The 26,502-nt window shown below is 44.6% G+C and overlaps 1 protein-coding gene across 4 annotated transcripts in view; it reads left to right on the plus strand.

The window, feature by feature from the left end:
- DCAF6 (DDB1 and CUL4 associated factor 6) overlaps nt 1-26,502 on the plus strand; it is a 592,636-nt gene that overhangs the window by 208,100 nt on the left and 358,034 nt on the right. For all 4 annotated transcript variants that reach the window (XM_078658334.1, XM_078658333.1, XM_078658331.1 and 1 more), the window contains exons 7-8: nt 13,513-13,727; nt 26,316-26,409. In XM_078658334.1, the coding sequence (XP_078514460.1) occupies nt 13,513-13,727; nt 26,316-26,409 (309 nt within the window). The remainder of the gene's footprint in view (nt 1-13,512; nt 13,728-26,315; nt 26,410-26,502) is intronic.

Below are 26,502 nucleotides of genomic sequence, written 5' to 3' on the forward strand. Positions count from 1 at the left end.
GCATGGCTTGGTAGTTCGGGCTGGACTGTTCCCATGATACACAGGGTCAGACTGATTTGCATATGGCCATGTCTGAACTGGGGTGGCAGAGTGGGCTAAAGAACGGTGATGGATTAAACCCAGATCTGTTGACTGGGTGTGAGTGTTTGATTGGTTTAGATGATCCGTCCATCACCACCCCCTTTTGTACCGCTTTGTGCGCAATAAGTTGGCAGGGTATGCTCAGACATGAGTCCCTTGCTCACTTTGCCACTGGATTCAAGCAAGCCCGGCTGAAGACGGCTGAAATGCCAGAAACCGGTCCTCGGAAGCTTGTTTCCGGTCCAGGGAAGGCATGGCTTGGTAGTTCGGGCTTGTCTGTTCCCATGAGGCACAGGGTCAGACTGATTTGCATATGGCCATGTCTGAACTGGCGTGGCAGAGTGGGCTAAAGAACGGTGATGGATTAAACCCAGATCTGTTGACTGGGTGTGAGTGTTTGATTGGTTCAGATGCTCTGTCCATCACCACCCCCTTTTGGACCTTTTTACACAACAAGATTTCGCACCAGCTAGGAACACCTTGCATTTGGTAAATGTGAACTTGAACCATATCTGCAACAGGATGAAGTAGACTTCGTAGCCATTTTTCCAAATTTCTTTTTGTACTTTGAGGAACCAGAGTTGAGATTTGACCTTGAAAATGTCGGATAATCCTCTTCCACCTCTGTAAGTTTTCTGCATTTCTTCAACTCTTTTGAAACCATCACTGATCTTTCAATCCCTTTAGCAATTCCCAAAGTATTTTGTAGATTGGGATTGCAGCAACATAACAATTTTTCTTGAATTAATTTATCATGAAAATTAACCATTATCTGGTCCCTAAAGTAATTGCCAAGATTGCCATTGAATTTTGCATGTAGGAGCCAACACTCGTAATCCTGCTAGAAAGTTATCAATCAATTCATGTTGCAGTTGCCAATGTGGGTAGGACCTGATGTTCAACTTTTACACTTGTATCATCCTTAAAGTGTTTATGAAATCTATAAATGGCTTCTAAATATCCATAACAAAAACAACACGGTGGATGGGGCCTTAGGGAATTTTTAGAGACCAAGCATAGACACATTCCCTATATACTTAGTAACACACACATAAGTGTCTATGGGTCTGGAAAAGAAGCCAAACGTACTGAGTGATGTAACACGAACTCCTTAACAAAAAAAGAGCGGTGCTTCCTCCTCCTGAGCCACTGCCAGGTGAGGTGAGGCTCATTTCCCGTGCACAATAGTGGTACAATCGAGCCATGTGTAGGGAAGAAACAGACACCTAGGATCACAGGTGATGACGTTCCTCTTTATATTTCATTTCTATTGATTCTTATCACTTTGGCACTTTTGCAGTAGCACTATTACACAGGTCCTGAAGAAGGTAAGGACAACTTGGTCCATTTTTGATTGCTGAAACATGTCGACCTATATCATCTAGGCAGTTATTTGTTCAAAACTGCCTTTTGCTATTCTTTTTTTTATATTGGAGGATTGAGCAGAAACAAGAATGAAAAACATGTTGCGCCTTCACCCAATTTTAACGCACTTTCTCACATTCACATGCACTGCAACCCCATCACCCACTAAGAGAAATAACTGGTTAAGCAACACAAGGACAGTACAGCGGGCTATTTGGTTGATGAAGGATATTCCTTTCTATCCTTACACATCACCTATAGTTCGCATGGTAGTAGGTCCTTAAGGAGTCCCAAATGATGAAGGTCGGTACCGAGTGGTGACTGATGGGTATCCTTACTCCACTAGGATAGGTCAGGATTAGTTAATCTCACCTTTCCTGTTTTTGAGTTATATTTTATTTCTTTGTTAAGGAGTTCGTGTTGCATCACTCAGTACGTTTGGCTTCTTTTCCAGACCCATAGACACTTATGTGTGTTCTAAATATCCATCCCACTCCACCTCAGACAGTTGAATGGCAAGAGGCAAATGTTCAAAAAATATCTGGCCTTCGGCTAAGTAAAGCCAGTTTTCTTGTGAGATCAAACTTAGATCATCAATAGCATTAAAATAACTGTCGAAATTTTTGAACAATTGTTTCCATTTTAACTTGTGAACGCCTGGTTCTGCAAGAAATGCTGTGAATATTAGTATTCTTCATTTTGTAGAAACACTGTATTTTTTCTATGTAGAAAATAATTAATTAGTAAATTAAGTAAATATTTTTAGGGCAACACAGCAAGATTATGTGCACCACATTGAGTTAAATCTAAGCCCCAGGGTTGACCAATCCTAGACACTCAACACTCGGGACAATCAGGAGCATATAACATTCCTGAGCCCACTGTGCCGTGTTGTCACTTTCACAATGAGGAGGCTGGAGCAAGATCCAAGACTGGGGAATATCACACACACACACAAGAATAGGAAGGTAAACCTTTTGATGTTGCTGCATAGAAATCCACCATCTGCTGAGTAAATGCACAGCGATGCTCTTGGGTCAGCACAAGGAGAAGAATAGCAGCGCACATGGCGTCCGCAAACACACCCAGGCTGGCGGTGAGAGGCGAGCGGAAGTGTTCCTTGAATGCGAGGCACGCTAAGGACTTCAACGAGAACAAAGCACGCCACCACCCGCAAATACACACCAGGCTCGCAGCAGCGCTCTATGGAATGCGAGGTATGTGTAGAAAATGAGTTGCGGTCTGCAGAGTAATTGCACTCTTTGTAGGTTAGATAACATACTTAAATCACAATGAAGGCAGAGCTAGTGAAGAGAGGTAAATAATTTGACAGCTCACTAATCTGAGTTTACTGTTCTATTTAAGGTTTCCACTCCCTTTTTAGGTCTCGGCAACGAGAACTATTGTCGCCTAGTAAGCTAGCAAGGGACTACAGAGAGGTGGACGAGCCGACCAGGGTCTGTGGACGCGCACAAAGGCAGGCAGGCAGGCAGGCATGCGCCAGACACACACACAGACAGACAGACACACGCATGCATGCATGCACACACACACACACACACACACACACTCTCACACTCTCTCTCTCTCTGCCGCCTCCTCCCACTCACCGGGCTCTTTCCCTCCGCATCGGGTCAGTCACGGCAGAAGGCAGACTTGTGTCTTCTCCGGCGATCTTCAGCTGATGTGCACGCCCACGCTGCGTCGTGCGCGCCCGTTGATCCTCAGCTTGTTTACAATAGCGATCGTTTCTTCCGCTAGCACTCCGTGGCATCTCAGACGCACAGCAGGTAGCATTAGCACCTCTTGTTTTAAAATGCGTTTGTTTATCTAGGACGGACACGTTTACTGGTTGCTTGTTATTTATTGTCTTCTTTCCTCTGCTTTCCCCTCCCACCCCCTGCATGCGTTGCTTCTTCCCTTCCCACCCAGTGTGTATTGCTTCTTCCTAACCCCCAACCCCCCACGGTCGGTGTTGCTTCTTTCCCTCCTACCCCCATTCAGGGTTGCTACTTCACCAGTCACCCCAGAAAGTGTTCCCTATTCTCCTATTGCACATACGACATGCTTTCCTACAAGGACACCTGCTTTTCCACTCCCTGCTCCTCATCTCTGGCCCGCCCCGGGCGTCGTGCTTTAGGTTTTCGCACTGCGCCAGCTTTCATATTAACAACACTGGCGCCATGCTTAATATTTTGACAGGAGCCCGCTTTTATGGTTTTTTTTTTGGTATTCATTAGCATTTTTTTACAGTAGTACAGCACGCTACACGTAATCTTCAACAAGGGCAGCCACGCAGCCCGCCTAGCTCTATTTCAACATCTGCCGCTCCTAATCAGCAACAATGGTGGCTGCACCTTCTACATCTTTTTATCTTTTTCGTGTTTATCCAGTTGGTTCCTTTGTGAGATCTACACAACTATGTGCCTTTCCATTCAGTGGTCTGGAGTGCAGGTTTGCACGTATGTCGCAGTTTATTCAGATTCCTAACATACCGCGGTTTTGCACCAGCACTGGTGTGTTTCGGGCGGCCTTCAAACTGATTTATGTTCTGCATCTCTTCCCCACCAAAGCAGTGTCCAGTCCGAGTGCGCTCTTCGAGGACTTGTCGTTTCACTAGTTCTAGGAGCAGCTCGTGTGAGCACCAGTGTTTACAGGCGCACAGGCTGTTCATATTACTTATCGTCCCTGAGTTATTTATTACCTATCTCGACTCTAGGGCAGTCACAAATTCTGACACTGCTTCCTACCAAGGACCTTTTATGGCCACATAAGAACCATTGTTTTTCTAAAACATTAGTCAACCCCAGGTTCACTTATTAGAGTCCCCTTGTTTTCCTTACTACATTGTTCTCACACGGCACGCCGCACTCTATTTCAACATCTTACAATGCTTTTTAGGTCTCGGCAACGAGAACTATTGTCGCCATGTAAGCTCGCAAGGGAGTACAGAGCGGTGCACGAGCCGACCAGGGTCTGTGGACGCGCACACACAAAGGCAGGCAGGCACACACCAGACAGACACAGACAGACACACGCACGCACACACACACGCACACACACACACACACAGCCTCCCTCTCTGCCCACTCCCTCTCTGCCGCCCCCCCCCCTTCTACCCCCACTCACCGGGCTCTTTCCCTCTGCAGGGGGTCAGTCACGGCAGCAGGCAGGCTCGGTGTCTTCTCCGGCGATCTTCAGCTGATGTGCACGCTCACGCTGCGTCTCCTGCGCGCCCACCACGCTGTTTCGCGTCCGTTGATCTGCGTCTCCTGCGCGCCCACCACGCTGTTTCGCGCCCGTTGATCCTCAGCTTGTGATTACTACTCCTTCTAACCCGGATTCTAAATTACTATTTCTTGGTTCTCTAACTCCACTCTGTTGATTCGTAACAAACTGATATTCAGCACATTTCACAGTCTCGCTTTTGCTTCTCATAAATACAATAAGATTATTTTAAGCAATGTCTACCCTTCTTTTGGTTCTGTGCCTATTATGCTTCGGACTATAGAGTTTTAGAAAGTGTGGTGGAAGATTCCGTGATATCAGCGGTGTGCACAGTGCAGAGTGAGTGTGCAGAGTGCAGAGTAGTGAGTGCAGAGTAGTGAGTGCAGAGTAGTGAGTGCAGAGTAGTGAGTGCAGAGTAGTGAGTGCAGAGTAGTGAGTGCAGAGTAGTGAGTGCAGAGTAGTGAGTGCAGAGTGAGTGTGCAGAGTGAGTGTGCAGAGAGAGTGTGCAGAGAGAGTGTGCAGAGAGAGTGTGCAGAGAGAGTGTGCAGAGAGAGAGTGCAGAGTAGTGAGTGCAGAGTGAGTGTGCAGATGAGTGAGTGTGCAGATGAGTGAGTGTGCAGATGAGTGAGTGTGCAGATGAGTGAGTGCAGATGAGTGAGTGCGCAGAGTAGTGAGTGCGCAGAGTAGTGAGTGCAGAGTAGTGAGTGCAGAGTAGTGAGTGCAGAGTAGTGAGTAGTGAGTGCAGAGTAGTGAGTGCAGAGTAGTGAGTGCAGAGTAGTGAGTGCAGAGTAGTGAGTGCAGAGTAGTGAGTGCAGAGTAGTGAGTGTGCAGAGTAGTGAGTGTGCAGAGTAGTGAGTGTGCAGAGTAGTGAGTGCAGAGTAGTGAGTGCAGAGTAGTGAGTGCAGAGTAGTGAGTGCAGAGTAGTGAGTAGTGAGTGCAGAGTAGTGAGTGCAGAGTAGTGAGTAGTGAGTGCAGAGTAGTGAGTAGTGAGTGCAGAGTAGTGAGTGCAGAGTAGTGAGTGCAGAGTAGTGAGTAGTGAGTGCAGAGTAGTGAGTGCAGAGTAGTGAGTAGTGAGTGCAGAGTAGTGAGTGCAGAGTAGTGAGTGCAGAGTAGTGAGTGCAGAGTAGTGAGTGCAGAGTAGTGAGTAGTGAGTGCAGAGTAGTGAGTAGTGAGTGCAGAGTAGTGAGTAGTGAGTGCAGAGTAGTGAGTGCAGAGTAGTGAGTGCAGAGTAGTGAGTAGTGAGTGCAGAGTAGTGAGTGCAGAGTAGTGAGTGCAGAGTAGTGAGTGCAGAGTAGTGAGTAGTGAGTGCAGAGTAGTGAGTGCAGAGTAGTGAGTGCAGAGTGAGTGTGCAGAGTAGTGAGTAGTGAGTGCAGAGTAGTGAGTAGTGAGTGCAGAGTAGTGAGTAGTGAGTGCAGAGTAGTGAGTGCAGAGTAGTGAGTGCAGAGTAGTGAGTGCAGAGTAGTGAGTGCAGAGTAGTGAGTAGTGAGTGCAGAGTAGTGAGTAGTGAGTGCAGAGTAGTGAGTGCAGAGTAGTGAGAAGTGAGTGCAGAGTAGTGAGTAGTGAGTGCAGAGTAGTGAGTGCAGAGTGCAGAGTGCAGAGTAGTGAGTGCAGAGTAGTGAGTGCAGAGTGCAGAGTGCAGAGTAGTGAGTGCAGAGTGCAGAGTAGTGAGTGCAGAGTGCAGAGTAGTGAGTGCAGAGTGCAGAGTAGTGAGTGCAGAGTGCAGAGTAGTGAGTGCAGAGTGCAGTGCAGGTATGTGCAGTGCAGTGCAGGTGAGTGCAGGTGAGTGCAGGGGAGTGCAGTGCAGGTGAGTGCAGTGCAGTGCAGTACAGGTGAGTGCAGTGCAGTGCAGGTGAGTGCAGTGCAGGTGAGTGCAGTGCAGTGCAGGTGAGTGCAGTGCAGGTGAGTGCAGTGCAGGTGAGTGCAGTGCAGTGCAGGTGAGTGCAGTGCAGTGCAGTGCAGGTGAGTGCAGTGCAGTGCAATGCAGGTGAGTGCAGTGCAGTGCAGGTGAGTGCAGTGCGGTGCAGGTGAGTGCAGTGCGGTGCAGTGCAGTGCAGGTGAGTGCAGTGCAGGTGAGTGCAGTGCAGGTGAGTGCAGGTGAGTGCAGTGCAGGTGAGTGCAGTGCAGGTGAGTGCAGGTGAGTGCAGTGCAGGTGAGTGCAGTGCACGTGAGTGCAGTGCAGTGCAGGTGAGTGCAGTGCAGTGCAGGTGAGTGCAGTGCAGTGCAGGTGAGTGCAGTGCAGGTGAGTGCAGTGCAGGTGAGTGCAGTGCAGGTGAGTGCAGTGCAGGTGAGTGCAGTGCAGTGCAGGTGAGTGCAGTGCAGTGCAGTGCAGGTGAGTGCAGTGCAGGTGAGTGCAGTGCAGTGGAGTGCAGTGCAGTGGAGTGCAGTGCAGTGGAGTGCAGTGCAGGTGAGTGCAGGTGAGTGCAGTGCACACTGCACTGGAGTGGAGTGCGGTGCAGTGCAGGTGAGTGCAGGTGAGTGCAGTGCAGTGCAGGTGAGTGCAGTGCAGTGCAGTGCAGGTGAGTGCAGTGCAGGTGAGTGCAGTGCGTGCAGTGCAGGTGAGTGCAGTGCGTGCAGTGCAGGTGAGTGCAGTGCAGTGCAGTGCAGGTGAGTGCAGTGCAGGTGAGTGCAGTGCAGGTGAGTGCAGTGCAGTGCAGGTGAGTGCAGTGCAGGTGAGTGCAGTGCAGTGGATTGCAGTGGAGTGCAGTGCAGTGGAGTGCAGTGCAGGTGAGTGCAGTGCAGGTGAGTGCAGTGCAGGTGAGTGCAGTGCAGGTGAGTGCAGTGCAGGTGAGTGCAGTGGAGTGCAGTGCAGTGCAGGTGAGTGCAGTGCAGGTGAGTGCAGTGCAGTGTAGGTGAGTGCAGTGCAGGTGAGTGCAGTGCAGGTGAGTGCAGGTGAGTGCAGTGCAGGTGAGTGCAGTGCAGTGCAGGTGAGTGCAGTGCAGGTGAGTGCAGTGCAGGTGAGTGCAGTGCAGGTGAGTGCAGTGCAGGTGAGTGCAGTGCAGGTGAGTGCAGTGCAGGTGAGTGCAGTGGAGTGCAGTGGAGTGCAGTGCAGTGTGTGCAGTGCAGATGAGTGCAGTGCAGGTGAGTGCAGTGCAGTGCAGGTGAGTGGAGTGCAGGTGAGTGGAGTGCAGGTGAGTGGAGTGCAGTGGAGTGCAGGTGAGTGCAGTGCAGGTGAGTGCAGTGGCATGCAGGTGAGTGCAGTGCAGGTGAGTGCAGTGCAGGTGAGTGCAGTGCAGGTGAGTGCAGTGCAGGTGAGTGCAGTGCAGGTGAGTGCCTTGCAGGTGAGTGCAGTGCAGTGCAGGTGAGTGCAGTGCAGGTGAGTGCAGTGCAGGTGAGTGCAGTGCAGGTGAGTGCAGTGCAGGTGAGTGCAGTGCAGGTGAGTGCAGGTGAGTGTAGTGCAGTGCAGGTGAGTGCAGTGCAGTGCAGGTGAGTGCAGTGCAGTGCAGGTGAGTGCAGTGCAGGTGAGTGCAGTGCAGTGCAGGTGAGTGCAGTGCAGTGCAGGTGAGTGCAGTGCAGGTGAGTGCAGTGCAGTGCAGGTGAGTGCAGGTGAGTGCAGTACAGGTGAGTGCAGTGCAGGTGAGTGCAGTTGAGTGCAGTGCAGTGCAGGTGAGTGCAGTGCAGGTGAGTGCAGTGCAGGTGAGTGCAGTGCAGTGCAGGTGAGTGCAGTGCAGTGCAGGTGAGTGCAGTGCAGTGCAGGTGAGTGCAGTGCAGGGCAGGTGAGTGCAGTGCAGGTGAGTGCAGGTGAGTGCAGTGCAGTGCAGGTGAGTGCAGTGCAGGTGAGTGCAGTGCAGTGCAGGTGAGTGCAGTGCAGTGCAGTGCAGGTGAGTGCAGTGCAGGTGAGTGCAGTTGAGTGCAGTGCAGGTGAGTGCAGTGCAGGTGAGTGCAGTGCAGTGCAGGTGAGTGCAGTTGAGTGCAGAGTGGTGTGTATTGACAATGTAAATGACAATGCCATTTATTTATGATTTAAAGAAAAAAAAAGAAATGTCATGAGCAATGCCAATAGCTCTACCTTTAATGATGCCGAGACCATTGCATTGTAAATGCTTGTTAACTTGAGCAGCAACCGCTTGATTTTTTTTTTTTTTTTTAGAGTTTATTAAACTTTTGTCAGTTGCGGTTGCAGTGTACAGTGTATTCAATACAGGAGTCTTGATAACATGACATCTAAAAGCTAACCATTGCCGGATATTCCTTACAGCAGTGGTTCCCAAACTTTTCCCTCCTGAGGACCCCCATTGAGTCACTACTGAAAGCCGGGGACCCCCAACCAATTTGTAAGATTTAAATGTCAAACATTAAAACTGTAATTAAAAAAAATAAACACACACATGTGCACATCAAACAAAGACTAGACTTGAATTACGAAAGATGTTAGTATTTTTATATTAAAAATATTTGCAAAAATCAAAAAATCTTAATGGGAAGGTTGGTGTTGCATCTCGCGACTAACTTATCATTGTTTGGTTTTATTCCACTGCCCGGGGCTCCTGCTCCTGCCAATGGCTGGACAGGAAACCTAAAGCTGCTCTGGCAAATGTTGTCACACCAGTCCCCATACAGTGCACACCAAGTACAGCGAGTGAGTCAGACCACTACAAAGGGGGCTTTGAGGGGCTCTCCCCCAAGAACATTTGGAGGAAATGGTGCTTTTACAACACATTTGCCATTATATATTGAATTTTATTAGCTTTTAAAGCATAGTAATTAATGAACTGACTATGCACCAGGGTACAACAATCTTTTGGAAATCTTCAATGATTCCCCCACTATTATCCTCCAACAGTGCCTCTCCTCTCTCCATAGCCCCACTGTCACATGTATTTAATTTATTTTATAACACCTCTCATACCACTGTAGGGCTTCAGAGCACTTTACATAACACACATACAGAAACAATGCATCATACATGTGTAAATCAGTGAATAGAAAATATTACATAAGGCAAAAGGGACTACAAGGTGTAGGATTCACATGTCATCCATACGGGTAGGCATTTTTTAAGAGTTCTTGGTCTGGAGAAGCACAAACTCAGGATTCAGAACATAACACAGGGGTTAGCATTGAATTTAATAATAAGAATTTATTTCTACCCAAACAAACGTTTTTAGCAGCATCAGGATAATGAAAAACCAGGAAAAGCATAACTTACTAACTTGTACCATGCAGCTCTTTTATGGCTATTCATAGCTCACTGTGCTGGATTACGAATGGAACTTGTGAACTGCCCAATAACAAAAGAATCTATATGGCAAAAGCTGGAACCCACTGAGCTATGCACAGAACAAAATAATGCTTTTTTTTAAATGCATGGTAAACATTCTTCTCCGCAGGCATATTAACCATCTGCGCTTCCTTAGAAGAGTCAAAGCTGCCACAAGACAAAACCCCCATCTCTCTCCAGCAGGTACATTAATCACCTGAGTTATATTGACACTTTTATTGCTGCCCAAAAACCTGCTGATTATATAAGGAACTTTGCAGTGCTTTTAAAACTGCTGCCCGCAGACCCCCTGGGAATGTGTCACGGACCCCTTGGGGTCTGCGGACCCCAGTTTGTGAATCACTGCCTTACAGCATTTTCGACAAAGAAATAGTCTCTAAACATTAATAGGATTGCATTACCAATCAGTTTCCCAATATTCTGACGTACCTTCCAAAGCATGCCTTAGTGATTTACTTAAGAGCTAGTATTCAGTTCACATACCTCTCTCATTGAGCAACCGCTTAATTTGTGCTCGAAAGACCTAGAACATGCCATACAACGCGCTGTCCGGGGTCTGCCGTCTGTTCCAGGCTCCATAACTCGTTGACAAATCGTGTTCCATCCAATGAACACAGGCGGATGCAAATACTTATAGTAGAAGGTTTATTCCAAGAAACACAATGGACAGCACCTGGTAAACCCTAGCGACTGTTCCAGATTCCCACAGTAACTGCCAGGATCTGGAACACTCACCAAGGAACACACAAATGAATATTCTATAGTTGAAGCGACCTCTCAATCCAAAAGCCAGACCATAACACTAGCTCTGACAGGAAACCTTGTGTATTTCTCTCAGGGTAGGTCTTGAAGACAAAACACACTGGAGAAAACGATGTGGGCAATGGGCTGAGCATGTCATTCTTATTTGGCAGCAGTCATCCTCCATCCAGGGTTCCCATAAACTGTGGCAATAGAAAAAATTGCAATGGAGAAAGGCACACAAATTGAGAAGTTATGGCTACATTGTTTAGAAGGGTGGGGACTTTTGTCCTTACACCTTTACATGTTAGAATGGTTCACTTTGTCCATCACTGTAGTTGTCTACAGTAGATATTGTTTCCCTACTTAGACTTGCCCCGTTCTATTAATGTCAGAATTTTAACTTTGCTAAGAGGGATACATCTGTGTGACCATTGGGCTTCTTGACAATTTAAATGGGCCCCAGGGAGCCTGTGCAGTTGCTGTAAAGGACATCAGGGACACAGGCAGAGCATTAAGTGTACCCCTCTCAAACCACACTTGTGGACATTCCTGGAGACCTCAAGGTGCTATTACTGAGGGCTTTAAAACTTAAATAAGAATTTGGTTGGAATGTTCAGTCTTTGAAAACCATATTATGAGGGTCATTCTGTCTTCTCTATGTAACTTAGTCCTATGTGCTGTCACTTTCTGCTCACTTTTCCCCCTTTCTCCCTGTATTACATCCTGCTTTGTGTTGTTTCTTAAGTTCACCTGCAACCCATCTCTTCTCCTTGTAGTGTCCCACTGTGGGATTTCTAAGCCCCTATTGTTATATTGTGGCAGATTGCTGTTAATGGTAATGATAATAAGTTAACTTTGGAACCATTGTCACCATTAGTGATTCTATTTTAAATTGATGCTATATCTATGCTTAGCAAAAATACAAAAAAGCAATTAAACGTAATAACATTGGTACCCCTTTATGAACTTATGCATCCATCAGACACCAGTAACCAGGCCTGCAGCTCCCACCCACACCCATGCTTTTATCTGCGCCCAAGTATTTATCTTTTCACCAAACTCTTCCTTACATCCATCTAGCTTCCCATAGTCATGCATGTATCCACCTAAATATGCACCCGTAACTATCCAACAGTTCATCCATCTATGTATCCACACAACCTACAGTCCATCCGTGCTTCATTAATTTGCATGTCTGTGTGTATCCGTATGTGTTGTCTAACTGCCTGCAAGCATATATATATTTTATCTTACTGTTAGTGCCTCTGTGTATGGGTCTATGGGTGCCTATGTATGTGCTTTCTGTTGATGCATCAAAACATATTACACAGCTGTGATAATAAAAAACCTTTGTCAGACTTGCCAACTTACACGGTGCCGCAGTGTGACACACAGTTTCATACCTCGGCACATGGCTACAGGATGAAGAGGTACAATCACATTGTGAACTGAAAGCACCTTGCGTAGAAAGGTTTCCCAGCTCTGGTGTGGGCACTCTTCACAACTGGGCTCCAATTAAACCTTCCTAGACTAGGAGGTGGCGTCAGTATAATTCTATATTGCTGTGGGGAAGAGTAACTATGGCTGTTTATGGAGAAAGGGGGTCTAAAAACCACTCACCAATGCCTCATCCCCTCGCCAAGGTCACATCCAATTCTTCCTGTACACTACACAATGAAAAATATTCTTACGAGTTTGCTGCTGAATCACTCACATCTCCCTTCTACCTCGGTTTGTAAGCTCTGTTGTCTGCAGCAGCATATACAGTGACAACAGAATTTGTCTCTAAAACACTAACCAAAAGCTCCCACTTATTTCTTTATGGCCTTGAGCATAATATCACAAAACAACCCAGAATATTCGGACTCGCCTCTTTAAAGAAAGCTACATCACAATGCATTAACCATCCTCAACCCAGCTTCCTCTCCCATCTCTCGTTGACTTTATGCTCGTCTTTCACCAGGTACAGCACTTCGCTGCCTTTTGGCTTGTTTCGTGCCAGAAATGCCACATATACACATACATACAAGTGCTGTGCTTTAGGCAATAGCTATGTCTTCAAAACAGAGAAGAATTGAATGCTTAGATGATGTAAACTCATTCTAAATTTACAATTTTTTGAGAGTTTTCAAAAGTGATACAGAGACTGAAAGCCAACATGTTACCGTTGTGATAAGTAGTAGATTAATCTTGTTCACGGATCCAAGGAGAGGCTGATCGCAACATACACTGTACTGAATGCAACAGTGGGTGTGGGGGTCTGAGGCATGTGTGAGATGGGTGAAAAGTAGGTGCTGCAAACTCTTAACCTTTTCTACTTTTTTTGTATTTGTTTTTCCATACACTGTTCTATTAGGACATGTTCCAAGCAAAGCTTTATGTAAATGTCTACAGTTTTAACTGACCAAAGTTCTTAAATTTGCGGTTTGTCGTGTAGAGGTGCAGCTGTTCGTCCAGGTCACAACATCCTAGTTGCTCAGCATTATGATGAACCACAACCACTTTTCTAAGTTTTATGTGTCCTTTTGCAAACATGTCCCCTTGTAAATGAAAAAATAGAGAAGCCTTCTTTTTTCCAAAACACTGCTAAAATAAAAAAACTATTAAATAGTTATTCCCGTTCTTGATTTTTTCAAGTCCTGTCTTGGTCATTTGTTGCACGAATTCTACTTATATCAGCACTGGCACCTTCTTTTGTTCATCAGCATTACTCGGCACACACATTTCTTCTGCTTTACTGTCTATTTTAAAACTGTAATCCAGTATATTTTCCAAAAGGTTGGGTTGATCTTGTTACTGCTGTATAATAGAAGCTAAATCATTAATGTTAAACAGGGGCTTCCTATTGTAACCTATGAATACTTTGTATTACTTAGGCAACTACGCAGGGCGGGGTACAACTGGAATGTGTGTCCGATTTGTCCCTGGCCATCTCAGCAACAAGTCCTGCCGGGTAACTTCACTGTGCTACAGTCAAGATGGCCAGGAAGTCCTTGTTAGCTACTCTTCAGACTACATCTACCTCTTTGACCCTAAAGACGATCAAGCACGAAAACTAAAACATCCATCATCTGAAGAGAGGAGGCAAGATGTGAGTTGAGACTGTACATTACATACATTTCTTGTTTGTGAATTTGTGTTTTAATCTCTGAGCACTACTTTCTGTATTAGTGAAAGTTGTCGTAAGTATCTGTATCTCAGTGACTTATCCTTTCGAACTTGCTCCTTTTTCATTTTCCTTAATAAAAATGCCTCATTTTTTACCAGTTGCCTACATCAAGCCTGACCAGACCTGCAATGTGAATGCATGTGGCTAGTTAGAGTTTATAAACAGTTTGGGAGCACATGAAATGAATATTAATGAACATGGTTTTCCTAATGCATATATATTTAGTAAAGATGTTTTTTCTTTTTCTCCCCTCAACTTCTTACACATGACAAGCAAACATTTCAAGATCGCTTGTGAAGTTCATCCATTACTTATTTGGTTAAATTTATCTTAAGTCTTAACAATCTAAATGCTCACTGTTAATGTTGCAAACTTTTCTCGTATCCCATCAGCCAACTTGTTTTAGATAGAAAACCTCTTTATCAAAAGGTATATATATTTCTCAATTGCAAATTGCTGTAGTGTGGATGTTCATCAACTTGTATCATCACAACATGATATTCTCATGAATTTCAGTCCCTACTTATTGGTGATCAGAAAATGAATTCCTTATATCAGTAGACATAGTTTTAACATACATGAGTTGCTGATATTTTCTTCATACTCTTTTTTTATGTGGAAATTCAAGAAAAGACCCACTTTACAGTTCTTTCACAACAAAGATAGATTTTCCAGTTCTCCATTCACAGTTTTCTACGTGCATAAGTTGGCCATCACACATGTCTATTATTATTGCATAGATAGAGCATTTCATATGGCCCTTCATCTTTTGATCCTCCTCCGCATCCAACCAAGGAGGAGGTGTGAGAAGTTGGCCTGGCATATGCTGTCCACTATTCTAGTGGGCCCCTTGCAACAGTCCAAACAACCCTTATTGATGGTACGTTTAAAGGCAACCTATATAGAAAGCTATCCTAGTGGTAGCTGTGGAGAGCAGCCTTCAGGCTAAGTCTTGAAGGAATGTAAAGCAGCTTGTTTTACCAGTCTATAATCTCATGAATGGCCAAATGAAAGGAGAACCACACCAGATATATATATAAAATATATGCATTTATTCTAAACACATCCCTCTAGTCTCTTTATGAGGCTAGAGGCAAAAGTACATTCAGTAAACTTATTTAGCACACAGTAAATTAGCACAATATATGATTAGCCCCAGGGGCATACCAAACCATATACTAAGAAAGTGGTATACAAACAAAGACTGACATAAATACAAGGCATAGAGCCTTTAGAACAGCTGGGGCCACCAGGCACCACTGCCACACGGGACCCACGGGGGACGCGTGCAGTGTCTAAACATCCGCGAATCACCATTAACTTCTATGGGGAAAGTCGTGGTCGGAAAATTGCAGATTAAGGACACTTAGAAGAGGACTTGGAGCAAACCCCTTTAGAACTAGGAGGTTCTAGAGTCAATACCCATGGGAGCACCGGAGTACTCGAGTTACCTCACCCAGGAAAGCCGGGTGAATAGGTATCTTCTGGTGTCGGGTTTCGTCGTCGTTTTCATTGGAGATCTGGTGCAAAGTGCTGCTGGCGACCAAGGCGGAAGTGTCCGGGTGGATCAAAGATCTGAAGAACCTGAAAGCAGAGGGGACAGAGTCTGGGTCACTAGCCGGTGACCAGGAAGGCAATGAGAAGATGCCAACCGATGTCGGGGGATTTCAGGTGAGGAAAATGAAGCTTGACTCTTCAGCCACGAGGACAGGAGGCATCGAGGACGACCAGGAGCTGGATTCGAGCTGTCCCACAAAGGATGTTGAGTGCTGTGGTGTCAGTTTCCGGATTGGACCCAACAAGCCTTGGCAACAGCAACCCACGCAGAAAGCAAAGATTGGCTTCGGTGGAGACCAGCAAGGTCTGAGGGACTCACCCTTTGGAGGGTAGTCAGGGCACGTCTGGAGCAACCAGGAAAGCCCAAGAAACAGAAGAGTTAACTTCGTGGGGACCCTCCAGTCAACGGACCAGGGATCGCGAAGGAGCCTTGAGCGGAAATGCTAGAAGCGGGCCCACAGAACACACGTGGAGTGTAGGCCCACAATCTTTCGGTGCAGATGGTGCTTGGGGCTTGGACTACAAGTAGCCCAATGCATAACCTCGGGAATGCCCGGGAAGTCGATGCACTAGCAAATGTGCACGGTGTCCAGGAGTTCTGGTCCAACGTCACTCGTGAGGGCTGCGGGTCTCAGCTTTGCTGGGATCTCGTGTCGGCCTCTGAGCAGTCTGGAAGTCCGTGTCCTGAGTCGCAAATCCGTTGGAATCTGGTGGGAGACTTGGAAATGCAGACCGGCAAGATGCTTCTTTGGTGCCTGTTTGAACAGGGGAGTCACTCCTTGACCCCAAGGAAGATTCTTTCGTATTCTAGTTGAAATAGAATGTCAAAGCTCCAGGATATATGTTGCAGAGTTTCGTCCAGGTGTAATCTGAAGTCCTAAGGACTGGGTTCCTATACTTATACTAAGATAGGGGGTTGGACTTACTCTAGGGACCCACCTATGGGTGGATCCAGGGAGGGGGGTGGTTACATCCCTTTCCCTTTGTCCAGTTTTGCGCCAGAGCTGGGGCTGAGTGCCCCTGCAACCGGTTTGAAATGGGATATGAACAGGGACACCAAGTGTGCCCCCAGCACTGTCTGAAAAGCATTCTCTGAATGCTCCCACCCAGCCCCAATACACGAAAGCCTGTCTGTGAGGTGGTTACATCTCCCTATGACAGGAAACCTATATTCCAGGCCTCCCCTGCTGGAGTTTCATCCAGCAGCAGGAGGTCAGACTCGTGTCTGTGGGTGCAGCATTCATTTTGTGATGCTGGGGCTCTTTTGAACTATTACCGGTTAGGTAAGTGTGTACATGTCTTCTTCCTGTAGAAGGGTGGATTTCTACCCCGCTGCCAGAACTGGGGGGGGGGGGGTTTGGATTCCAAAGTGTTTGACACCAAACGCTACATGTTTCCATGCAGCCATTCTAAAGTTAGCATTAACCGCGAGATTATAATGCACTTAAGAGTATATGGTCTGGCTGCATCACAGAACAGCTACAGAGAAGTGATTCCGAAAGCTGCAGAGGGGTCCTGCTCATGCATGGGCACCCTCTCACACAAAACCAAGCACTCTGCCTTTTGGATTGATAAGGCCTGCCATAGGAATGACTTATAGGTTTATATGTGTCAGTGATTAAGGTAGATATAGGTAACCTATATCTTAGTAAGGGGTGCATGCACCACCTTACCCAGGCTGCAGTAGCAGACCTGTGTTGCCATTTTGGGAGGCTTCCCAGGGGTCGCATAATACATGCTTCAGCCCCAGGTAGGCCTCTGGGGTACCTATGCCCTTAGTACCTAAGGTACCATATACTAGTGACTCATAAGGGTAACCCAGTAACCAATCTGGAGTGTACCTAATGTACATGCAATTAATTTAGAGAGGAAGCAGCTAGGCAGGGCCCCAGCTAGACTAAAGTCGAAAAAAAGTGAAACACCAGCAAAAAGTGGGGGTAATCATAGTAAGCAGATCCTACTTTCCTACAGGAGGTACCTCCGTATAGACTGGACTCTACGCGAGCAGTGTTGCATTTCATCGACTGCACACAACTGGACAAAGTAGATGATAATGAGGACCTTTTTGTGGCCTTCATTGCAGCCTAATATAGAAAGGCGGTGACCCGTTGCAGCATTTTGCATTGGGCCATCTTTTGCATCAACATCTACTTTGCCCTGGCAAAGAAAGATTCTCCTGAGTACATTTATGCTCATTTACCCTGGGCTGTGACTGCTTCCATGTCTTGTTCCAGGGGCATCCTAGATGCTGACATCTCCCAGGCAGATACAAAGTTGTTCCTGTATACTTTTGAAAAGCACTACTGCATTACGACTCAGACACGCACTAACGTGTACATTTAGCGAGGTGTGTTGAATAATTTTCTTGGTTAACCAGCCCTACTCAAACCCATCTCCAGGAGGGGTACTGCTTTGAGACCTATTTATCAGATGAGTAATCTGTGGCAGGATGTATCCATCGGAAGGTACTTACCTTCGCTACATGTATTTTTGATGGATATCTAATCCTTTCACCGATTCCTTACCATACTTTCTTCTCTCCTATAAGCTATTGCCATTTATAAGTTCATAAAGTATTCAGATATGTGCTGAATTTGTTTCTGTCATGGCTTTCTCACTTCCTCTCCACATGCATTGATGGGGTGTACAAAAAAAGTAATAACTTGAGCCAAGTGGTGCCATCTGGTAGTTCTGGAAATTCATTGCTGGGGATACATTTTCGGGCCAGTGTCAAGCCTGAAAGTAGTATTCTCAAGGTGATGACTTTGCAGGAATAGTATGTATCCACCAGAAATATCGTTATTGAAGTAAAGTAACATTTTTTATATCACTCATTGTTATTTGTATATTATTTCTATTTGTTTTCCTTTTTCAAGGTCCTGGTGCTGCTTACTTCCATGGGACAGCTTTCTTCTGGCCATTCGCTTCTACACTGTCAAACTCCCTTCACCCGCACTCTGCTTTATTTATATGAATTTTGTTTATTATTTTTGCAGAGCCAGGCAGTTGCACACTACTCCCTGGCTGCTCACATCCCCTTGCAATGCATCTTAATTTACTATTTTGAAATGGCCTGCTAAATGGAATGGTAAACTAAGAACCAAGTGTAGAAATAAAATCCAGGATGGCCACCCGTCTGTGACCATGTTTTTTCATGCATTGCAGCCAGCATGGAATTATATTTTTCAAAGTATGACGAAATGTATTCCAAGATGGCTTTTGGTGCATGTTATTATATGCTTCTCTGTAAACGATTTTTGTATACTTTTAAAAACAAATCAGAAGATAGGCCATTTTGGAATGGATTTGGTCATAAACTATGCCTAAACCAACAGGCATTGACAATGCTAATAGCTCTGCTCCTTCCCTCTATTTATTATCTCTCTAAGATGTTCAGTAGGAAATCCTTTTGCATGACTGTCCTGTTAGCCAATCTCTTCAAAGAGCAACATGCGTGTCTGAAAAGAGCATCGCAAGTCACTACTATATTAGTTTCTGTGTTCATCAAGATGGTAACAGCATAGAGGAATCTGTTCAGATGGGGTACATTAACCACTGTCATCTCTGAATGCCACACTTGCAGACATATTACAAAGCACAGAAATCGTTTACAGGCCTATTCTGTGAAATAAGTTACTTATTATGTGTCACAGAGATTTTGTAGGTTGGTATTAGAGATTTGCATGCGACCTCACTGAAGATCCAATAGAGGCAAAAGTGACAGATTATTAACTCCTTTCTGCAGGCCCACCAGCTCAATTGAGTGATCAAAGCTATCGACCTGATCAGTTTATTATATAAAGTTATGATAAAGGCAGAAGGCCTGACCTATTTACTGTGAAAAGCATATGTTCAAGTCAGTAGGCGTTTAAGGGTGCATTGTTATTACTCTGTATTAAAGCCTGCAGAGAGGTCTTTGTTACATGGAATCTAACAGATTGTCTTAGTAGGCAAGGATTTTAGTGTTGGTTACCGCCTCTGACAAACCATGAGGATAGAAGATTTAAACTTTCATTAACATTGTTAGACCCTTTTACAAGATCTAGTATTTTTCTTTGCCAATTGTAATTTTGTGTACATTTGTAATTTTATGACTGTATGTCTATGACAAGCCAGTGATATAGACGATAAGCCTGACTGATTCACTGGAAAAATGCATGTCCAGTGCCATTGATCTAATCTGTTTAGAATGCAAAATTATGACAAAAGCGGTACTCTGGCTTACTTATTATTAAAAAACATTTGAAAAGGCCAACAAGCCTTTAACAGTGGAATGTTATGAATGTGTCAGAGGCTGGAGGCAGGTATATTGTTACGTGCAATCTCACAGATTGCCGTAGTAGGCACAGGTTTTGATTTGATTACATTTTTTGTATATCGCTTGAATCACCCCCGAGGGGGTATCTCAGCGCTTGGAAACGCAGCATAGCAGTGATGGGGTGGTTTAGAACAGGGTGGTTTTCAAGAGTCTTCTAAATTTTAGGTGATCCTGACACTGTCTTAAAACAAGAGGGAGTTGATTCCAGATGAGAGGAGCTTGGTACGAGAAGGACCTGCCTCGGGTTCTGGCCTTTTTTATTTTCGGGATTTTAAGGAGGGATTGGGAGCTGGAGCGCAGCGTCCGGGACGGGCAGTAGTGGCGGAGTCTCTCTACTAGATAGGGAGGGCCATTGCCCCAGATTGCTTTGTGTGTGAGACAGCAGATCTTAAATTTCACACGTTGACGTATGGGCAACCAATGCAGTTGGTGGAGGAGAGGGGCGGAGGCAGACCTGGGGGGGGGGGGGGCGTTCAGTACCGTGCGAGCGGAAGTGTTCTGTATCATTTGTAGTCGGTTTAAGGAGGACTCATTGGCTGCAATCAGGAGGGTGTTGCAATAGTCCAGTTTGCTTAGTACCAGGGCCTGGGTTAGGGTCTTTCTGATTGCGTTGGGAAAGTAAGGAAAAGCTTTCCTTAGTTGGCCAAGTGTGTGGAAGCAGGAGCCGACTGTGTGTGTGACATGTTTCTTCATGTTTAGGGACTGTTCGAAGTGGACACCTAGGTTTTTGACTGTGGTTGCCACAGTTTTAAATTCTTGGTTCTCTAGGAAATGTTCCAAGTACCCCCGTGTAAGCAAAGAAGGGTAATTTGCACATGAAAACGGAAAAGAAATTCAACTTTGTGCATATGTAACTCCTTCAGCCATGGAGGCTGGCATGACTGCACACACAACAGTAACATTCATAACTAAGTAGTGTATTTGGATAAGCTGGACATATGTATTTTCTCAATATTCCTTTTGGCGATGAAAACACATTTCTTTTTCATCATTTTATTTCATCTTCTGAAGCATAGCTGGGGTGGAGGACCCATCATTTCTTTCTGGATGGATTATTTGCATCAGCAACACAGAATCAGTCTGATTGTGCAGGTAGCAGATGCGGCCCCCATGATGACCAGAACAATCACACCAGCCTATGATCTCTAATCAGCTTTCACACCCTGAAGGGCCTACCCTTCGGCAGACTCTCTCATACATCTGGAGGGGAACCGCCCCTCCTCTGAAGGAAAACACACTTTTTTCACCAGTTTGACCTTTTACATTCACATCATGGTGTTGGAAAAGGGAAGAGAAATCCTAACATGCCTTTCACCTCTATCAGTCGACCGACTAATGTATCTATTTTATTCCTCAGTTAACCTTTACTTTGTCCCCTGCCCTATACCTCTCATCGCTCTCAAAGAACTACTAGGGTTACGCACATGCCTCTTACCACAGCCAAATCGAGGTCTGGCGAAAAAGTCAGAATTTTAGGGCACCACCCCTCCATTTGACACACCTTCTGCATCTGCCTGGATCTCCACGACTTGACCCCCACGGATTCTTCGATCCAATGAAAAGTGTCACCAGCATGTCCACCTTTCTCGACCAGAATTGTCAACATCCAAATCGTAAATAAAATTCATTAGCAGGATCGTTCTTTGAGAGCAAGGTTTTATTCAGTTGTGTGACATTTGAGCTTCTGAAATTGTCTGGCAAGAAACACTGAAAGCCCAGGTAGTTACACTCTTTCAGCAATGAAAACGTATGGTTCAGTTCTCAGGCATGGAAAACAGATGTAAATTCATTATACATGTAATAACTCCATCCTGGTATATTGATACCATTTGTTAAATAGTGCATTCTTCCCATTTCAGATGCAACCTTGGGAAACACTTGTAAATGCCAGAATAAGACCATCATATCTCACCTTGTTATATATTGTTTATAGATTTATGCATCTCCCCTGTTGCTTTGTCCCCAGCTGCTCAGCCAGTGTGAATGTGCTGTGTGGAATGTTGGAGTGGTGGTGATGAATGTAATGTTTGGGTGCCTGTGAGGTGGTGTGTGACAGTTGGAATATGGGCTGAGCAGCAATTGGACTGATCCTGGTGGGGCTGTTTCCTAGGAAAGTACCAACCTGCAACAAAATCTGAATTAATCATCATAAACTACACCTCAGCTACACTTCCTGGTGTTCCCATGCCATGCGAAAATGAGCTCAGCAAAATATACTTAATTATTAGTCGTTGAAGCTTCAGCGTGTAGTAGTGCTCTAGCAATGCGATCATGTGACATTAGCAAGATGGAGTCCGTTTAGTTTTTGCAATTGCCGCCCAGGGCTCGTCCATGCTGGACTCTGCTAGAGTCGTCTATTGACCACCAGTTATTGGCAGATCTCTTTGGTCTCAGCAGGCCTGTATGGTGAACTTTGAGTGGTTATTTAAGCATGTTGATACAACCTGAATCTGTGCCATCTAGTTGCCAGTAAGGTTCCACAGGTCCTTTTCATACTTTAGATGCCGGTCTCGTTGACTATTAAGGATTAGGTAATGAATTGATATATGAAATCGTGACATGGATTATATGAAATTGATAAGTGGGATGATCATCATAAAGATAAGCTCAACTGTCCTCCATTTAGTGATTTGAGGTAGAGGATAGAATAGACAGACATTACTATATGACATCAGGAGTAGTATGATATGATTAGAGTCTAGCATGGCATATTTCATTGGGCAAGTTGCAGGTCTTCAGATGCAGATCAACAGTGGTTACTTCCAGTGTTGATTGGAGAAGCAGAGTTATTATATGCTATCAGTATTTTAAAGTCTTTTGTGAGGTTATGCTGAGTGGATTTCCTCAATTTCGGTTGGATGCCTGTGTCTGTCCTCCTTGTATATTATACTGGTCCATACTGGTCTGTAGTGCGTGGCTGTGCTTAAATTAGTAGAATGATTATTGTTCTGGGTGCTTTCCCAGGGTCTGCAGTGATGTAAGTATCTTGCGAATAAACATGGCCAAACTGGGGTGGCATAGTGGACAAAAGAACAATGGATTTAACCCAGATCTTTTGACTGGGGGAGAATGTTTTCATTGTCAGCATGCCGTCCATCATTTGTTTGCTGTTACATATTTCTCTGGGAGGGCGAAGGGGCTAATGTCCTTGGCCAATTCTTGAAGTAAAGTATATATCAGAGATTTTTTGGGAGAAATACCTGGCCAGGCCACTCATTGCACCTTGATGCTGCTGATGGTTGAAGCGTGAAGCCACTGGGGGAGGGCTCTAATAATTGATTAACAGCCTGGAATATTTCATGGGGGGAGTTCAAGGCTTGGTTAATTTTGGCACCCAAATAGGCGATTTTGGTTTCAGAATGATACTTACTTATAAGTGTACGATAATTTGATTTATTGGTTTTCTTACATTCCATCTCAGCCTTTTTGCTTTCCTGCTTTATTAATCGTAATTGAACATTGTACCAGGGATTTTGCTTTTGCCTGTTAGTTTTTGCTTTTTATAGGGTTACAGTGATCAAGTGATCATGTGATCCACTATGAGATCTTAGTATTCGCAGTCGAGGGATTAGAGCTCAGGTGATGGCTTGAAGTATTGAGAAAATGCAAAACCAAAGGGGATGATGGGCGGAGTGTTCAACAATGCAAGCACTGACCCCCAGTCAAAAGATCATCATTCTTTAGCTCACTCCGCCACCCCAGTTCAGACATGGCCATATGCAAATTAGTCTGACACTGTGCCTCATGGGAATAGTCCAGCCCGAACTGCCCAGCCATGTCTTCCCTGGACCTGAAACAACCATCATGGGACTGGTTTCGGGCTAATCAGCCGTCATCAGCCTGGCTAGCTTGAATCAGGTGGCAAAGTGAGCAAGGGACCCATGTCCAGGCATACCCTGCCAACTTAGGGCGAACAAAGCAAAACCAAAGGGGATGATGGACGGAGTGTTGAACAATGCAAGCACTGACCCCCAGTCAAAAGATCTGGGTTTAATCCATCATCATTCTTTAGCTCACTCCGCCACCCCAGTTCAGACATAGCCATATGCAAATCAGTCTGACTGTCAACAATAAAAAGATGTATTTAAAAAAACCTGTGCATTTAAAAAATGGCAGCATTTAAAAGAGATGAAGCCCCCGAAGCACACAGTGGCAACGTGTCCACTAAGTCACTGCGCCCGGACTTCATTTATGGAGCCAACAAAAAAACGACTACGACGCTTGAATGTCAACACCACAACAAGATTTTACATTTGTAAAAAGAAAGGATTTGATGTATATTACTCACTTAGTTGGTCATAGCTAAAGTGATCATTTAGCTCTATCTAATATTATGGATAAATGTCAAACTGCAAAAGTTTGGTGTTATGCAGTTTGAGCAAAAGGTTATGCAAACCTGCATGGATGAAAAAATGCTCTGTGAATTGGGAATGCATTTTAAGGGACGGTATATTGGATTCATGTTAATCCTAGCTGTGCATTAGGTTATTATGTATTACATTCTTACAAACTGAGTTATTTATCCAAAGAAAATGTGCTTTAACCTGACTAAAATATTGCCAGAGGACGTGGGTAATCATGGATGGTTGGACACTGAAGCCCACATCATAAGTAGAGTGGTACATCCTAAAATTCAAGCTATTCATTCACAATCTCGCTTCGGCTTAAGAAAGTAAAGGCAATGAGAAGATGAACGCTTAAAAATATTAGAAGGAAAAAATCTGCTGATAATCATGAAAGATGGGACAGAATGTTAGGAACCTTAAAAACGAACAACATGAAGAAGTTTTCCACAGTTTTAGCTACTAATCATATTCAACAGAATAACTGGGAAGAATACCTTTCAAGAGTCTTGTGTGGGCCTCATAAAAGCAATTGTGGTCTATAATTAGCATGGGAAGAGAATTATTGGCATTGGGAAATATGGAAGTGTTGATCAATTCCAAAACACCTCTAGGCGTCATAGGCCGGACGGCTGGTCCAATAGTTCTGAGAAGTGGGCACTGCTTAGGAACCAGTTTGCAGAGCTGTTTTGTCTACTGGCATTATGGTGCCACATAGTAAGGCAAGAGCATTATTAGTCCCTATAAATAAGAAGGAAGAGCTGAACCACCCTGCCAAATCAATATCGGCATTCAATCCTGGTAGCAAACTCTTGTCTAAGACTTTTTATTATCTTCTTGAATTGGGTTAATTATTTAATTATGAAATCTGTTTACAGCTTCCCAAAGTGTTTTGCAGCCCTTCGCATCCACTCACAAATATACAGTACTTGTTACAATTGCAAGAGTACCTGTACAGAATACATCTGCTCCGTTGCCTTGCTCTTACATGAATTTTATGTGGCTTTGATTTAGACAGCGCTCACTACGCCACTGGAGTCAAGCTATTCTGGCTGATGACGGCTGATAGCCAGAAACCGCTCCTAGGATGCTTGATTCCGTTCCAGGGATGACATGGCTTGGCAGTTCGGGCTGGACTGTTCCCATGAGGCACAGGGTCAAGACTGATTTGCATATGGTCATGTCTGAACTGGGGTGGCGTGGTGAGCAAAACAACGATGGATTAAACCCAGATCTGTGACTGGGGGTGAATGTTTTGCCAATGTGCAACATTCCGTCCATCACCTTGTGTGTTTTGATTTAGACAGTTGCCACATCTTGGTAAACATACTAAAGTACAATAATTCAACGACAAGAATTGGCTGCAATGCATACTAACAGTTGGTGGTATGATATGTGGATTCCAGAGAATGGATAAAGTAAGTTAAGCATGGGTGTGTACTGGCATCCTTGTTTCGTACTTTGTATTTAACAGACCTAGATGATCAGTTACCCGTAGTTAGTAATCATCCACCAAGCATTGGTACTGACGATATTGTTTTAATGTCACTTAGCCAAGTTGGGTTGCAGTGAATGTCAAATTCATAGTTACAGCAGATTTAAGATTACGAGGTACTCGTTTCCTGATTACCTCTTTAAGATTTCTAGAGTTGACTACAAGTGAATAATAAAACCAGTCCTCACATTTTGGAGCCGGTTGGAGAGATAATGCTTAGTGGAGTTCTTGTTCTACGTGTTCGAAATACTGATTCTGTTATAATATGACCGTACACGTTTATTTCCTGTATGGGTAGGTCAATGTTGAAGATATCACTAATTTATTTAGACAAAGACCTCTTATGGAGGTGACCAGTAAAGGGAACAGGGTTAGCTCGGATACAATATGTTGGTTAAGTGGAAAATTAGAAGGCGGTTGTATGTATGGTATTTTACTAGTTTGAATTAGATGAATTGAGAATTCAGACTGTTTATTCCTTGATTAAGGAAGCGGAGGAAGCATTAATAGGAGATAGAATGAATAATTTGATGTTGTTAAATCATATGAGTATAAGAAGAAAATTGCAATCCTCTTTGAAAACATAATAATGGCTGCTTAACTGTAAAATAGAACATGTTGATTTTTCTATTTTAAGCATTTTCACGATTTTAATTGTTAACTTGATTACGCTTTTGTGTTCTTTATTTGACCAAACAAATTGGTAAAAAATTAAATATAAGTTGCATTTTTTTTTCCAAACAATTATGTAGGTACCCAATGATTCATCATATTTGATGTGTTTTTTTTCTTTCTAGTTACGACAGCCTCCTGTTAAACGCCTGAGACTTAGAGGAGATTGGTCAGATACAGGACCACGAGCAAGACCCGAAAGTGAAAGAGACAGAGAAGGTATAACTACTTTTTAGAAGTCATTTGTGATCTCCTGTGTGCTAATAAATTATAATTAAAATGTGTCCAGCTACATTCATAGGAGAGCCTGTG

The sequence above is a fragment of the Lissotriton helveticus genome, chromosome 8 (assembly GCF_964261635.1).
Source record: "Lissotriton helveticus chromosome 8, aLisHel1.1, whole genome shotgun sequence".
Taxonomy (NCBI): domain Eukaryota; kingdom Metazoa; phylum Chordata; class Amphibia; order Caudata; family Salamandridae; genus Lissotriton; species Lissotriton helveticus.